Source organism: Octodon degus, unplaced genomic scaffold (assembly GCF_000260255.1).
Source record: "Octodon degus isolate 3935 unplaced genomic scaffold, OctDeg1.0 scaffold00121, whole genome shotgun sequence".
Taxonomy (NCBI): Eukaryota; Metazoa; Chordata; class Mammalia; order Rodentia; family Octodontidae; genus Octodon; species Octodon degus.
Window position 1 is genome coordinate 7,124,888 of NW_004524697.1, and position 17,162 is coordinate 7,142,049.

At 38.4% G+C, this 17,162-nt stretch overlaps 1 protein-coding gene across 1 annotated transcript in view; it reads left to right on the forward strand.

Annotated features, from left to right (window-relative positions):
• The window catches only part of LOC101569665 (kynurenine/alpha-aminoadipate aminotransferase, mitochondrial-like), a 25,037-nt gene that overhangs the window by 4,620 nt on the left and 3,255 nt on the right, over positions 1–17,162 (forward strand). The window contains 10 exon segments of the mRNA XM_023700108.1: positions 665–796; positions 4,386–4,461; positions 6,562–6,771; positions 8,467–8,532; positions 9,609–9,634; positions 9,812–9,889; positions 10,488–10,584; positions 11,984–12,066; positions 12,890–12,954; positions 14,377–14,483. Coding sequence (XP_023555876.1) covers positions 665–796; positions 4,386–4,461; positions 6,562–6,771; positions 8,467–8,532; positions 9,609–9,634; positions 9,812–9,889; positions 10,488–10,584; positions 11,984–12,066; positions 12,890–12,954; positions 14,377–14,483 — 940 coding nt within the window.

A 17,162-nucleotide genomic window follows, 5' to 3' on the forward strand; every position in this document is an offset into this window, starting at 1 on the left:
CTTATAAAAAAAAGAGGTTTGTACCTATGTTATTTGCTTATTATTCTTGCCTATGTCTTATAAAATGAGAAACTACTTTGGCAATAACAACACACAATGTACTAACCATTGTTACTCTCCTAAAATCTTGTTTTGAGATTTTGTACCACTGTTTTTATTTTTTTTTCTTCTTTAAAATAAAAATAACTGATGTAAAAATCAATAAATAAATAAATAAATTAAAAAAAAGAATTAAAAGTCATACATAGATAGGGTTTTCTTACCATGATACTAAAAACCCACTGGGCCTGAACCAGGCACCCTACAGTAATCTCCCTGAGGAAAGTGAAAGTTGTAGTCTGCAGTGAATGCTCTAGTGCAAAAAAAAAAAAAAGAAAGAAATTATAAATTCAGGCTTTGAAATAAGAAAGATGTAGATTCAAATCTCAGTTCACTGATTAATAAATGATTTTGTATTTCTTTCCAGATGATTGAAGTTCAATGAATTTCCTAACCACTAAATCTGTTGCTTTAGCTTCTAAATGAGAATATTGATATTGGAAAAAGTATTTGAGAGTTTTCAACTGGATATATGATGGGTTTGATCTAAAGCTACCATTTACCTCCTTCTACTGTCACAATGAGAGTTATTACTATAAACTTACAAATACATCTGTGGCTTTAGAATTCCAGAGCTTGTGTCCTGGCTCAAATGGTTCCAAATAAAATTGCACAATCCTCCCACCACACATTACGCACCTCGTCAAGGACAGCTGGATCTCTGTATCACATCGGGCTGCCAAGATGGTCTTTGTAAGGTAAGACTGAAAGGGAAAGGTAGCCAAGGTGCAGAATCGAGTATGTTCCTAGGTACAGGCGTCTCTTACTTAACCACAGAAGGGTTGCATTTTGAACATCAGTGATGGTCTTTCTTATCCTCACATGAAATTATAAATAGGAAACTCTGAGACAAAGCATGGGAAGGGCGGGGGCACAATAGCAGAGACATATACTGAGGAATCCTGACTGCACACACACCAAGTAAAACTACTTTAATCTATTTACATTTCCCCTTACTTTACCTTATTAAGAAAAGACAGGCTTCAAAAAATTATATGCTGTTCATTGCATTTACCAGCCTGATTTTTCTTAAATATGCAACCTTTGTTAGTGGCTTAGAGTTGTGGATCACTAAATTAGGATTTCTATATATGAGAGCCTTGAAGTTCTAAAAAAGCTTTGTAACACTGCTTAAGATCATTTGCCTCAGAGAAAGTCAACATTTGATTTCTACCAATAGTTACAATTTCAATACGATTTTTAGACTCTTTAAGGGAGATATCTTCCCACGTCTGAGATGAAACTGTGATTCCTTTGCATACCTATGAGTAGAGTCTCTGCTTACTACAGCTTCTATTTCATCCTTTCCCCAGCGGTACTTTTCTAGATCTACAACATATACAGGTGTCCCTTGACTTATCATGGGACTATTTCTTGATAAGTCCACCCTAAGTTGACAATATGACTAAGTCCAAAATGCGTTTAATGTGTCTGCCCTACTGAAAATACTAACTTAGTGACACAGTACACTCTAGAGTATCTGTTGTTTGCCTTCACAACTGCATGGCCTGAGAACTGCTGCTGCTGCCTCACACTTTATGAGACTATCATTCCATATATTGCAAGCTCTGTAAGAGATCAGTGTTCAGAAATCTAAGTACAGTTTCTCCCAAATGCATATAACTTTCACACCAGCCTAAAGTGGAAAAATCATATTGAGCCATTGTAAGCCAGGGACCATTTGTATACATCTGTTCCCAACTTTTCTGGGTCAGTTTCTTTCCTCTCTCTCTCCCGGATCCCCCTCCCGACTCTCCTTCCAGTATTGCGTCTGCCTCCCTGCTGGGCTCCTTGGACAGGAAACCACCACTGGGGAGACCTCATCAGGAAAGAACGCACTTCTGATCAGGCTCATCTGCTTGCTTATTTTTCTTCTCCTTTTCATGAATAATTTAGTCCTGGAAAAAAGATTCCAGGTATTCAGTCCTCATATCTAAATTAAAATGACTCTTATTTCATTCATGTTAAATCAGAGTGGCTCTCTTTGGATTCTTTTCTAATTTGTGAAAAATGCCACCAGATTTCCTTAAATGAGGTTGAATTAAATTATTATACAACAATGAATTGCAATAAAAATGTCTTGTAAAACTTCTTATAAATTAAAGCAAAATTTTTCCTGTTTTTGGAATTTAAGTAGGAAAAGTAGAAGGATTGGCTACCCTCTTTCTCTTTGAAGGGAAATGTTTGTGAGTCTATGGGCTGATTTTTTTAATTGTCTCATTCAATAAAATGATTTTCTTAGAACAGGATTCTGTAAACTTTTTCCTGCATGCAATAAAATGCCAAAGACAGTTTTTTCCTTCTCTGTTATTATACCAGTTGTATCAAAGAAAGAGTATGGCATCTGTGGTCACATAAATCAGCATCACGTACCATCTATGTGCTTAATACAAGGACCTTGGGGGCTGGGGAGATGGCTCAGTGGAATAAGCACTTCCCTGGCAAGTGCAAGGGCCTGAGTTCAATTCCTGGTTCCGCAAAAAAAAAAAACAAAAAAAACAAGGACCGTTGCAGGAATCTGGTTTAACATTTATTCCACTTTGTTCTCTAAGACACATGATTTTAGGTTTGTATGTCTAACTGTATCTTTTGATGAGAAACAGCTCTCCCTCTTAATGTAGAGTGTTTGATGTGCATCCCCTTATTGAAATGGAAATGTACATAGTCAAGAGTTATTTGGTCTATTGGTAGCGTTCCTGCCACCCAAGTGATTTCTTTGATGGTAAGATGTCCTGAAAACCTGTGTCACTTGGAAGCTTTTTGGAGAAACAGTTTTTCATAAAAATGTCAAAAACTCCAGAAGAAAAAAGATAAATTGAAACTCACAGATCAAGGGGAAGAAAGTTGTCCTACTTTTAATGTTGAAATGCAGATTGTTGCAATGTTAGGAAGCAGGACTTGGAGACAGGAGTGTGAAATGTACCTTGGATGTGGATGAATTTGTGGTTCTGCACCCAAGCAAATGGCACCACCTCCTCCATCTCTCGGGTTTGCTAGCCAGAGGTCTAGGGGTTCCTCTCCACTGCTCCTTCTCACTCCCCTAGAGTCCATAATCGTGTCCTGTTGGTTTTCATTTCTTTCATTAATTTAATTGGCTCACATTTGATATGCATAATGATCACATTCATTATAGGGAGTTTGCGTGTGCACATAATGTATCTTGATTCCTCTTTGTCCCATTTCCCTACCCTCACTTTAACCTTTTCACTTCCTTTTCTTTAATTTTATGTATTTTGTACAGGGCCTCACTACGCAGCTCAGACTCATAAGGGATCCTCCTGTTTCAGCCTCCCCAGTGCTGGGATTACAGGCATTACCCAGTCTTGGTGGCCAGCTTGTGCACCCGGGGCAGGGCTGGCACAGGATGAGGTAACAGGGATCCAACACCAGTCCCTGTGCTTGCCTAGGCAGGTGCTGAGACCAACGAACTATCTCTGTAACCCTTTGCTTCCTTATTTACAAAAATTTGGTTTCCTGTTTTCCTTTTCACATTTTTTTCTTTGCCTTTTCTTCCTTCCTTTCCCCATCACGCCTCCCTATTTCCCTCACCATCTGAACCTTTTCTTCCTATTTCACAATATCTATCATATGTTTTGGTCCTTATGCCATGTTCTCACACAAGAGAAGCAATGTGGTATTTACACATGTGTGTGCAATCCATTTCTTTAAAGCATATAATATCTAGGAGCATCAATTTCCCAGCAATATCTCAAGTCCATCCTTTGTGGCTGCATAGTATTTCACTGTGCTTAAAAACTTCATTCTCATTTTCTGTTCACTGGTTAATGAGCATTTCTTGCTGTTTCTAAGAGCTAACTAGCTATTAAAAACTGTGTTGCTATAAACATGGATGTGAATACATCTCTGTGGTGTGATGCGTTTCATTCTTTCAGGAAGATACCAAGAAGGGGAAGAGCTGGGTCAAATGGAGCATCTAGTTTTGGAGGAATCTCCATATTGATTTCTATAATCATTGTACCAATTAGCATTCCCAGGGATTGGTACTTAAGAGTGTCACTCAGATTCTCATCTAGATTTGTACATAAAGTTTTATTGAAACTCAGCCACTCCCATTGACTTTGATATTGGCTGTGGCTACTTTCTCAACCTAGAAGTTGAAATGGGTGGCAGCAAATAGACAGAACAACCCACAAGATGGTTACTGCTGGGCCCTTTACAAAAAAAAATGCAAAACCAGTATTCTAGGGTCATGTAAGCTCAAACGAAATAATGGGGGTCTGAGAATGAAGCGACACTCTGCAAGTTAATGTGTGTTTCTTCTATTGGGCATTTGAAAGGATAATTAATCCTGGAGACAATATCCTCCTGAATGAACCAGTTTATTCTGGAATACCTCAAGCTGTAAGTACACATTTTTTCAAAATGACAACTTTTATAGTAAATAGAAGAAAACACTGCACCTTTAGAGTTATCTGTCCACTGATACATAAAATAGCAGTTTTCATCTTTAAACAAGAGAATCTTAAAGGAGATAAATGCAGTGTACGTCAATGAGCCCACTGCTTCACACATTTGTCTTTTAAAATCCAACTGCAGCCATGTAAATAAAGACCAGATTCATTGCTTCATGTCTTTGGGTTGGTAGAAACATGGGATGGAGTCTACAGAGGAGTGATTACGACGCAGGGTAGGAGCTTTCTAACCATCAGCCCCACCTGACTGCCAGAGGTGAGGCACTGCTTGTGGCTTCAGGTCCCCAAATTTACCTCCAGATCTAATGCTAATTATTGGAATAATTCAGTTAAAAGAGTCTGTGTGACATTGTGTGATGCATGACTGTCATAGCTCGGTGGCTTACACCAGGACACTGATCTCTGGCCACAAGATCTCTGCTGCTCAAGTCTGTGACATCTTCATTCCCAGACCCATGTTGACAGGAGCAGCCTCTACACAGAGGCTGAGCCAAGCTTAGAGCAAAGGAAAATAGCCCCTGTTGGATTGTTAAATCTTCTTGGAGATAAATATCCCCCTACTCACAATTTATTGGCCAGAGAAAAACTATAGCCAAATCAGACACAAATGGAGCAAGGGAAAATAATCCATAGCCCAGCGTGGCTGTGCATACCTGTTATTCCTGCGCTCTGGGAGGTTGAGGCAGAAGGACTGCAAATTTGAGTCCTGTGTGTGCAGCTCAGTGACAGCTGTTGAAAAACTAAAAGGAAAATGGGATTGGGGTGTAGCTCCCTGAAAAGACCTTGGGTTCAATTCCATGTCTGAATTAAAATTAAAAAAGAAAGGAAACAAAGAGGAAGAAAGAAAGAGAGAGAGAGAGAGAGAGAGAGAGAGAGAGAGAGAGAGAGAGAGAGAAAAGAAAGAAAGAAAGAAAGAAAGAAGAAAGAAAGAAAGAAAGAAAGAAAGAAAGAAAGAAAGAAAGAAAGAAAGAAAGAGAAAGATCATCCCAGACAACCTCGAAGACATAGTTTCCATAGAATCTACCCCAGGGAAACAATAGACAATGCCAGTCCCCTGGAGCTTGGAGTTCTGGGCAAAATCAAGTGTTCGAGGGTATAAGTAGTAACAGTGCTTTGTATCTGTATATGCAGAATAGTTAGGATAAATATACAGCTACTTTTGCTTAATTCAATGAGAAGAAAGATTTGTTCTAATAGTGTTTGGACAGGATATCCTGTCTGCATCTTGTACTATGGATAACCACTAAGAAGATAACAATGTACAATGTATTAATTATTGTAACTGCCTATTAATCAGTTTTGTGACCGTCTCATTGCTATTTGTTTCTCAATAAAAAAATGTAAATATATAAAATATAAATATGTATGCATGTATAGAGATAGCATTACATATGGTCACAAATGTACAAACACACATATAAATGCCTATAGAAATGGTAAAAATTGAGTATATTAGGTGAATAAATTTAATTTTCTTCTATTGGTTTTGAAAAAAAATTACATTTTATAGGTAGTCCTATATAAAAATATAATCAGATTGTATATGGACTTTGGCAATCAACTAAGGATAATTTTCAACTCTTTCTGTGGTATAATGGGCTTGCCAGATATTTTTCATGAATTCAAATCAAAAATGTTTCCAAAAGATGCTTAAGCCTATGCCTTGTCCCTTCTTCCTTGAACTATCAAAACCATGTTTGTAAGGCCAGGAATTTAGCTCAGTGATACAGTGCCTGCTTGACAAGAGTGAGGTCCTGAGTTTGATTGCCAATTCAGAGACAAAGTTTGTAATATTTACACCACAGAATATTAAGATTATAACGTAATTCCTCCTTTTCCAAATATGAATAAAATTCTAATTCAGTGAAAAAAAAGTAACAGTGCTAGTATTTCTTTAAATTTCCCTTATGCTTTGTATTTATGTCTAACTCCTGAACTTTTTGTTATTGTCCCTGTTCTTATTGTTTTTGTTCTTATTTTGGGCTTCAATTTTGTTTTGTTTCAATTTTTTGTATTTGGTACTCCTCAGCCACATCCCATGGGCTGTAACATTATTAATGTTCCCAGAGATGAGTTTGGGATCATCCCAGACACCCTCAAAGAAATCCTTTCCAGATGGAAACCAGAAGATTCCAAGGACCCTTCCAAAAACACACCCAAATTTCTCTATACTGTCCCCAACGGCAACAACCCCACTGGCCACTCACTGACTGGTGACCGCAAGAAGGAGCTCTACAAGGCATTTCAAAGAATGTGTCATGTGGTGGGTTCCCGTGCCCACCCCTTTCCTTTAGATGAGTCCTGTCCAGTTCCTTTCCCACTCCCCTGTTGCTTTCAAGGAAGATAATTTTGAATAAAGAGAGCTCATCTCTGCTAAGCGCAATAATAATTTGTATATAGTATAATTTCTGGGTACTAGTTTTGTTTGTGAGATTTTTTACTTTTCCCTTAACTAGTATTTTAGTACAAATAAAAAAGCATTCTCACTATGATGCTAAATTTTATGAAATTATTATTCAACCTCAAGTTTGATTTTTATTGTATTTGTGCTTCTCCCTTGTCTCTTCTGCTTTCTATTCCTTTTTATTTCACATTCTAAGGATTCTTGAAAAGTAAGAGGCATGTTCTTCATCTCTGAAATCACTATTATGTACTTGTAAAGTGGGGCTTTTCACCTTAAATATTTTCACAAAGTATCAAATGTATATCGAGCCATACAGAAATCTTTGCAAAGAAATATGTGTCTTTTCTAAATTCTTTTTTCTATACTGAATCTATGCTCCTTACTCTTTTCCTACAAATGCCTTTTTAAAAATAAGTATCAAACTCATGATAAACTATATAAGATGTAACCATGTGCAATAAAATCATGAGCAGGATTTCACCTGTCAACCAGTTCCTTTTACTTTGAATAAAGTCCAAAATACTCCTTTACTACCTCTTACACTCTCCTGGTGCTCTCGTTGGCTCCCTGCTCTGTTTATACACTCCTTAAGAGCTTCCTCCAGTTGCCAGAGCCCCGTTCCACACCCAAGGAACCTGCATTGCACAGCACCACCTCTTTCCTGAATGCCGGTCTTCAGTGTCCCACTTCATGCTTCAGGTCGCCGTGTGACGGCTGATAGCACTGGCGCTATCAGCCTGGCCCGAATACAGCACCTGGTTTCCCAGAGCTTCCCCACATCGAATGCACAACCTCTTCACCCTGCAACTCTACAACTGACCTCTATAAATTTCATGAACAGTTGCCCTTCATTTTTCTCATTCCCTGTTCTCCTTTCCCCACCCACCACAAATTTATCCAAATTCAACCATTTCTTCCTCCACTTTTCATATCCCCATCTTCTAAGTCACCCCTGCCCCTACTGCATGGCTGACACTTGCAGTGAGGGACCCGATTCTGTATCTATCTTTGCAGACAGCACAATACACTCATTTCCATCCTGAGAACTTCTCTCTTGTCTCCACAGGAGACCACTCCCAGCAGGGCACTCTGGACCTTCAACATGCCAAGTCTTTGCTCACATTTGGAATCTTTCTTCTCACTCATCCTTCAATTCGGAATCTTTTCCCCTGATATTTGCACAACTTCCTCCTTTCATTCTGTGCTTTACCTTGTAAAGAAGGGCTTTGCAGGAAGTCCACGTGAATAAATACCATTGCTTTTTATAAAGTATGATCTTGTGGGATGCTCTGGCTAGAGTGTAAGTTCTTCCCCATGTTTTTCAATTCATTATCTGCGAGCTCGTGCACATTCTGTCCCTCTGCCTAGGGTGTAAGTTCCCTGAGAATTGAAGTCCTTAGTGCCTCCATCTGTCTGGCATAAGAGACATCCATAAATTCTTGAATGATGAGCGAAGAAGTACAAATAAATATATTCCAAGTAATTTCAATTCTGGGTAGCTCTTATCAAATACATTTTTTAACATTTTAGCTTGCAAGAGAATATGATTTCTTCATAATAGAAGATGATCCTTACTACTTTCTCCAGTTCAACAAGGTAAGTGATCATGTGGCCTTACCTAACTATTAAGACCTAAGTTGTAAATTGTTACACTGTATATGAGATTAGCCAGACTGAGAGACAGACTGTAGAATTCATTATGGCTTTGAAATTAAGTGAGCTATTATAAATTTACTGCCTCTTTTATTTTTAGTTCAATTTTACCTTAGAATTAGTAATTTTCATTTTGGGGATGGGCTACTTGCTCTAGAAATTGTTTAATTTCAAAATAGCAGCTGGCCCCTAAAGCATGAGATCAGGCAACAGAGTAAGTCAGGCTGCTGGTCTTGAACTCCACGCCCCGGTCCACAGCCCCTTAGCACTCCCAAGGATGCTGAAGCAGGCTTTCTCTTGGAGTCCTCTTGAGTCTTGTGATGATGAGGTTGGTGGCTAAGGAGGGCTGAGCAGCTGTGCTCAGGGGAGGTAGAGGCTCAGTTAATGGTGCGCATTTATGGACCCAGAGGAGAGCATTCCAGGCAGTAGCCACAGATTCGCCTCTGGGTCCTTTGTGCCTGGAACTTCCCTAAGATAGTGGGCTTTTGGGGTCACCCTCACTATGCGCACATGCTGCCTTCCATGAATACTTTATCCTAATGGACAGTAGAGATGGCACAGACTACCTACGGCTGTTTCATCAAAATCTAGCAGTTTCTTTGCTCCCAGAGCTGCAGGGAACATATAACTGCATTCAGTCACCCATCCCTTCTCCTTCACCAAGAAGAAACAAAAATTCTTGATTTCTCTGCATTGTTTGACTGAACAAAATTTTGAACATCTTGATCAACATTTTTTAAAGAACTGAGGCTGCTGACCCTCTTCAGTTTGGTCCTGTCCACACTAAGTTTACTTGAGGCTTTCCTCTAAGTCAGTGAATCCTGAACTTCAACCCCAGAGGCAGAGGCAAAGTCTTTTTTTTTTTTTTTTTTTTTTTGGAACCTGGGATTGAACTCAGGTCCCTATGCTTGCCAGGCAAGCGCTTATTCTACTGAGCTATCTCCCCTGCCCGAAGAAGTCTTTCTAAATACGCAGAAAAGGTGTCCAGGGCAAATAAGGAAGGCCTTGTGTTTGACAAGGAATCTGTGAAGATAGGCAAATGCTGGTAAAGGAACACACGTGTTAGGTTTTTCTTCCATGGAAAAATGTTGAGACAGATGTAGAACACCCTTGGGTACTGTGTCCCAAAGCCATGCCTTCTCTGCTCTCTACAAAGAAACCCTTCAACTACCAGCACTGTTTGATCACAAAGCAATAGAACTTTCTTCCCCTTTAAACCCAGGGCACCAACATTTCTCTCCATGGATGTGGATGGCCGCGTCATCAGAGCTGATTCCTTTTCAAAAGTCCTCTCCTCAGGGTAAGGTCCATGTTGCTAGCTTGAGTTTCTTCTCAGAATCTTTTATTTCTAAAAGTTCTCATTTAAGAAGCTTAAAGCTGAGTATGATAATATATGGCTGTAATCCCAGCACTCTGACAGGCTGAGACAGGCGAATCACATGCTGGCTCCCAACCTGCACAACTTAGCCACTTAGTGAGTCTCTATTTAGAAATATAACCTTAGAAAGGACTGGAAATACAGCTCAGTGCAAAGACATGGGTCAAATTCCATTAATAAAAAAATCTTGAAGTTCAAATTAAACAACTTAACATTTATTAATGTTAATAAACCACTTCTCTCTTTATTAACCTCCAGTAACTTAAAATTTGGTCCCTAAAGGTTTAGTAGAACTGGCCAGGATTTTAGTATCATTATGAAAGAACTTATTTTAAATATTTTCACTTACATTATCCCACCAATGTACACTTATATTTTGTGTGAAATAAGTACTTGGCTTTATTGTAATGTTTTAATCATCTAGGTCTACTCACCCCAGATCAAAATGTACCTCATAATAAAGACAGTGAAGTGACACATTAATATGGATGGCTCTTAAGTCTTTTCTCTTTCTGTGCAGGTTGAGGCTATGGTTTGTAACTGGCCCCAAACCACTAACAGAGAGAATTGTTTTACACACACAAGTCTCATCATTGCACCCCTGCACTTTTGCCCAGGTAAGCCCGATTTATGAAATGATGCTTTGCAATAATCAAATCAAACTAGAAAGTGCACCCTGATGAATTGGGTTAAGTTAAAGCAGCAAAGAAAAAAAAAAAACTCAACAGTGCTGAACCTCCAGTTCCAAGACAGGCTGAATTAGAAGACCAGATCCCAAAAGTGACTGCACTAAAAGGCAAATGACCTGTGCTAACCTAGTGCTCTTTTGCAGCATAAGCCAAACTCATTGAGAATCTTATCTTGTGTCCATGTGAGGACACCAAGGTGTTACTTTGTGGAACCGAACTGAATTTGGTGAAGCACTACTAACTTAATCTGCAGTGTCTCGGACCCTACGTAAAGTGCAAGGCGTCTCAATGTGTGTAGCGACTGATTACATATGCACGACATCAGCCACACCTGCGGACAGGAGCCGCAATGCATTAGAACCGTATCTCCCTGAAAATAAGGCTTCCCTGGAAAACAGGTTCTAGCAAGACTTGAGAAGACAGATGCTGAAATGAGCCCTAGTTTTACTCCAAAAGATAGCATAGGGCTCATATTCAGGAGCGGTCTTTTCTGAAACTATGCTGGAGCTTGCATTTCCACATAGGTCTTGTTTGGGGGAAAATTTGTAATTAAAGTAAAATTAATCTCCAAGACTATACAAATTTTCTCACTTTTTGAGAAATTACTGGATTTGGAAATTATTATAATAATCTTTGGAATTAGAGTTTAAGGCTAGAATTGTTGTATGTCATCTAAAAATGAATAGAAAAGTTTGCCCTTACAGTAAATTAGATTTTGTACATTCCATAAAGTTTAACTATCCCCATGCTTTACCAAATTAGGACTTTTCCTCTATTTTTTAATATCTGTCCTCAGGAAAAGCTCCATATGCATGTATACTATATAGAACTTGTTTCAAATAGAAAATCTTCAAATATTATGTAGGACTTCAGATACTAACCATTTCTATTTTAGGCTGCGGATGTCACACCAGGCAGAGCAACTCCTGGTTGAGGCAGTATAGACCTGCAATAAATGTCTTGGCTATGGAGCTGACTTCAAATCTAAACTGTGTAAATAGTTAATAGACAACAAAAAAATTAACCCTTGTTCCTTGATTTCCTTATCAGTATAATAGAAATAACCTGCATAATAATTACGTTACTGGAAAGATTAGATTTGTCAAAACCAACAAATATGTTTCCGTAGTATCTGGTAAATCATGAATTCCATAGAAATATTTGTTATTTTTAATACTGCTTTTATTATGCTTATTAAAAATTGTTGTAAGTCAACGAGTGCCAGAAGCTAGCATCAGCACACATTATCTATTTTTAATGGTAGTCTGGGGTGATTTATGTCTACGTTTGGCAAACACAGATATTTTCAGGAAATTAACTGTGACAGAGCTCCTGTTCCCTCATTTGGATCATGATACTACAGTTTCTACAGCAGTGGGGAGAAGAAGGGTTCCTGGCACACGTGGACAGGTATCAAACTTTTATTAAAATATTTATGAGCAAAATAGAAGCCCCAGAAACCAAGCACCCTGCACCAGAGTGTTGATTTAGTATTCTTGCTTTCTAAATATACTAAGCTAGACAATAGGAACAGTATATTAGATGTCAAGAGCCTATTGATGTTACAATCTTTTCCGTCACCCCAAAAGTCTTCTCAGGGGCACCCAAAGTATGCCCTGAAAGCAGAGCCAAGGCAGCGCCTAGGTAACCTGCGAGTCCTTCCAGGTTAGGATGGCTACATACATGCATTCTATTTAATAATTTTTTCACTGAGGGATACGTGACCCAGGAATTGCCTGATATACTGATGAGTAAGTCAGTAAAAGTACAAGTTGTGAAGTGCTGGGTGGTGTAAGTGTGGGGCCTCCTGGGCCATGGAGAATCAAGGAGACCACGGTTGCCCTCCTTCCCAGGCCAGAGATCCAGCATTGCAATGGTACCGTATGTAATCCTATGGATTCTCCTACCTTGCAAATGGCAGTCATTATTCGAAACAACAAAAATCAATCCTTCTGTTTCTAAGTTGTATGTCTCACATAGCAATGCCATTTTTAGCTCTATTCATTTTTATTTTTCATGAGTACACAATAAAAGAACAAACACACTAGTAAAAATGATAGAAGGTGATCATTCGACAAGTCAACACAAATACTCTCTTGTGTTCCTGCCACCTCTCAAGCACTCAACATTTTGATTGAGAGAAAAATCAAATTCTTAGAGCTTGTGTTCAGAGCTCATTTTGCTTGTGCAGTCACTATATGAATGTATCTTTGTCATTGTTCTCTTCTTCTAGGGTTATCGATTTCTATCAGAACAAAAGGGACGCCATATTGGCAGCTGCAGAGAAGTGGTTAAGTGGTGAGTGGAATATAATCTGTGCTTGTGAGACACAAGAACACCTAGAAAAGTGAGTGTACATATTGCATATTATTGACAATCAGGGGGCTGGTGGTTAGCTCAGTTGTGTAAAGCGCCTTCTTGAGCAAAGTCAGTCAGGGGCAAGGGACTGTGGTTGGATCCCCAGCATCACATGCCACACCAGACCTGGGCTTAAGGCAGCCTGAACCAGCCAAAAAGAAAACAAGAAATCCTTCTATTATTGACAGTACTAATAGGAAAGAAATGCCAATCCTGGAGTATTCTTGTCCAGGAAACATCTCTCCACAAAGAATCTCACAAGTAGCACCCTAGAAACACCAGCACATTTCTACCCATCTCTGCTATGTCTAGGAAAAATTGGTGGTTCTTATTTTAAAAACATCAAGTAATCTAAAAGCTACACAGCAGTAGCTTACTTAAAGCTAGATATCAGCCATCTTCAAAATTTTTATTTGTGTCAAAATTTTGTCCCATATAGTATGATCAATTTCTAACTAATCTATATGAAGACAGTATAGTCTGAAGCAGATCTCTCATTACAAATTCTCTCTCTTCTAGTCATTAAACACATTTATCTATCTAACATTAGGTATTGGCAATTTAATTTCAAAATTTCTTACTTTCTAACATGGAAAACAGTCAGAAGAATTATGTGCTTTTAAATATATTTAAATATATATTTAAATGCCCATTATGTGAATAATAATATACTTAAACTGTCAGTTCCTTATCTGTTACAACTAATCCCCTGTAATGTTATAAAAATACTGCATTATCATCTGTTTAATAAGAGTGCTATTCCCTCATTTTGCATAATAGTGATGAAGAAAATGTGCCCACAGAACAGGATCTTAGTAATTATAAATAATATCAAAGTAAATATGCCTTCTTTTTTATTCCTCTAGCTTAATACTCAAGGGAACATAAATCTCAGGAATACATATGGAATTCTTGAATTTTAAGCACTTCTTCATAATTAATTACATTCTTACAAAAACTAATACAATGAACTTCAAAACTATTGCATCAATGATAGGATTAATTGAAGCACCAGAAGACCACAGCAGAACTTGAAGAATTGTCTTTTAAAACTGAAGCAGTCACACTGGCCTTAGGGGTGGCTCTAACTATTTGAAAGAGAGGAAGACACCATACTTCTTGTTCTCCACTGAGATCGACTCTAGCTGTAATTCTTCACACGGGCTCTTTGGTCTCCTTGCTCCTTCTGACCCACACACACTGACTCCTCAAAATAAGCCTAGAACACCAATTCGCAGAGCTCATAAAATAATGTTGTTAAAAATGTTATCCCTGGAGGAACTGTTTTGGAAGTGCTAGTTTATAATCTCTGCATTATGTCAAGGAACCATAAATCTGATGCACATTTTGTTTTGTGTGTAGGTTTAGCAGAATGGCATGTACCTGTTGCTGGCATGTTTGTATGGATTAAAATTAAGGGCATTTCTAATTCATATCAACTGATTGAAGAGGAGGCCCTTAAGAAAGAGGTAAACCTGGGATTGCCTAGAAGGAGACACCTCAAGTGAAGTTACACATTTATTTACAGTAATGCTTTACTTGGTTAAAAGTGACAAGAGGTGTTTTGTGTTGCCCGCCATCCAAATCAGACTGCTCTAATACTAGATTTACTGTCTCATTATTAAAGTGGTGGTAAGTGTGAAGACTACAAAATTATTCAGTTGGCTTGAATTAATGGAAGCACAGCCATTTATTTCAGTCAATAACCTGCATAGTGACTAAGAGATTACCAGGGAGCCACACTCCGAGGGCTTGAATCCAGCTCACGACTCCCACACTGGTGTCTCTGGGCCCCTGCCTGCGCTTCATCTGTAAAGTAGAGAGAGTAAGAATCCCTCCCCGATAGGGCTGCTGAGATGATGAGATGAATGATATGTAGAAAGCATTTAGACTAATACCAGGAACACAATAAATGCTCCAAATGGGGGCCCGCCCATTAGCTCAGGAGTTTAAGTGCCTGCTGAAACAAAACAGCCAGGCTCAGTATGCTGTGGTTCGATCCCCTCATCCTCAAGCCAAACCAGACCTGCCCTGAAGGCATCCTGAGAGGCCCCAAAAAAATTAAATAAATAAACAAATGCTCCAAATACTTAACCTATCAGTGCTAGCTCAGTTAGTATTTGTGAGGACAGCTTTTGTTCTAATAATTCAAGTAAACTATATTCATGGTTGGGAAATGTGTAAGAGCACAATGAAAATTTTTAAGCAGTCCATCATTCCACCTCTACAGTTTTGTGATGATTTATAGTGAATTCTCTTGGAGAGCTTTTGTGTATTCCAGTGTTTATAGTTGGTTGATTATTATACATAGCTAATATTACACAAAAAAGATTGTCCTGATTTTTCCTCTTAAAATGTGCTCCTATATGTTTGTCTGTCTGCCTCTCTGTCCATTGTCACTCCTTCTGTATTTAATTCATTAGTCTACTTAGATATCATTTATGGTTGATGATTAAGCTCCAAATTGAAAACAAATTTTTGCATGTAGCTTTCTAATTTAGCAAATAAGTTGTCCTATTCTATTAACTAATTCTATTATCATATTTATCATATTATCTTTGAAAACCCACATTTTATTTCTAGCATCACTGTTGTCTTAAAGCAGTAAGTAGAATGAACGCATTGGGTTGATGATGCAAGGTATCAACTGATGCATAAGAGAAATCAACTGTAGGGGTTAAATTTAGAGACAAAATGCAGGCAAAGTCAGTATCTTCTCTGATCATCCTACTTGACATATTCTTTGTCATTGTTCTAATCCTAGGAGCTGAACATAGTAGGCACTTAATATAAACTGACTTGCTTCAGAGGGTCAGGGAGATAGCTCACAGGCTTAAATGCCTTTCTGGCAAGCACAAGGTCCTCAGTTTGATCCCCAGTACTGCAAAGTAATAATAATAACAATAATAATAATAATATACTGACTTGCTTCAAATAAATATATTATAGTGTAATAAATTAACTTGCTATTTTCTTTGCCTTTCTATCAATGCCCTTTTCATAAAGAAAAACCTATATAGTCATTTGTTTGCATTTCTGTGCTAAGATGCTAAGAGTTAAGGGTATAGATAAAATTATACCGCACTTTTTCTCATTCTCTTTGCATAGTCCATAATCCTGTGGATGTTTCCTTACCTCCCCTACATGGTCTCCAATTTATCCCTGCTACCTCAACCAGGATTACGATTTCCTTCCAAAGAGGTTATTACAACTCTCTCCCACTAAATGTTATTGCTTCTAGCTCATCTCAAAACTATTCTAGTATATAGAATGTTGATATTTCCTTAGTCAGCATAAAAAGGTCCATAAAATCCTTTCCAACAAGTGATCCAAATCATTGCCCTCCTGTCTCATCTTGTTTGAGTAGACTGTACACAGATTTGTCATGTAACAGCTAGCAGCCACCTAATATTTCTGAACATCAGGATTGTTTCTAGATACAACCAATTGGTACAAACAACAAACTCCAAAGCCACAAAGATTTACCATAAAAGAAGTTCATGGCTATTTCCTAAAATTCAAAACTATGATGTGTAGGCAACTCTGATCCACAGGCCTTGGTTCCTTACATCTTACTCTGTGGTGTTGTTATGGATTCCAAACTCAGCACAAAATGGAAAGAACATGGTAGATCATGCATGGGAGCATTTTTATGGACCAAGATTAGAAATAGCATCCATATCTCTACTTCACGTGGCTACACATAACTAAAGGAGGGTGGGAGGGCTGCATGTACAGCCCAGTGTCTGTGTGTGCTTAGTTTGCATGCGTGGGGTCCTGCAGTGAACAGCCAGCAGTAAAGAAAGATGAGGGGGGAGGTGAAGAGGGAAAGAGGGATCCAATGATTCAACCACATTGGGCTTCATGGAGAGGAATTGTTCTCTCACTGCCTCTCGGAACAGATATTATTCATCTTCAGTCCTTCACTTTCTGTATTATGTCTTAACTTCTCCCATGCTTTTAATGCACTATTTTATTTTCTTCCCATCACACGTCCCCTACATCTCCCTAAATTAGTCTTCCCCACTTTCTGCTATGCCTACAGTTACTTATCTTGAAACGTCCAGTTTAAAAATGGCTGTCAAGAGCAAAGCAGTGAGCTGTATGATGCCTCACCAAGAAGTATTTAATAATTTCTTTTCATTTTT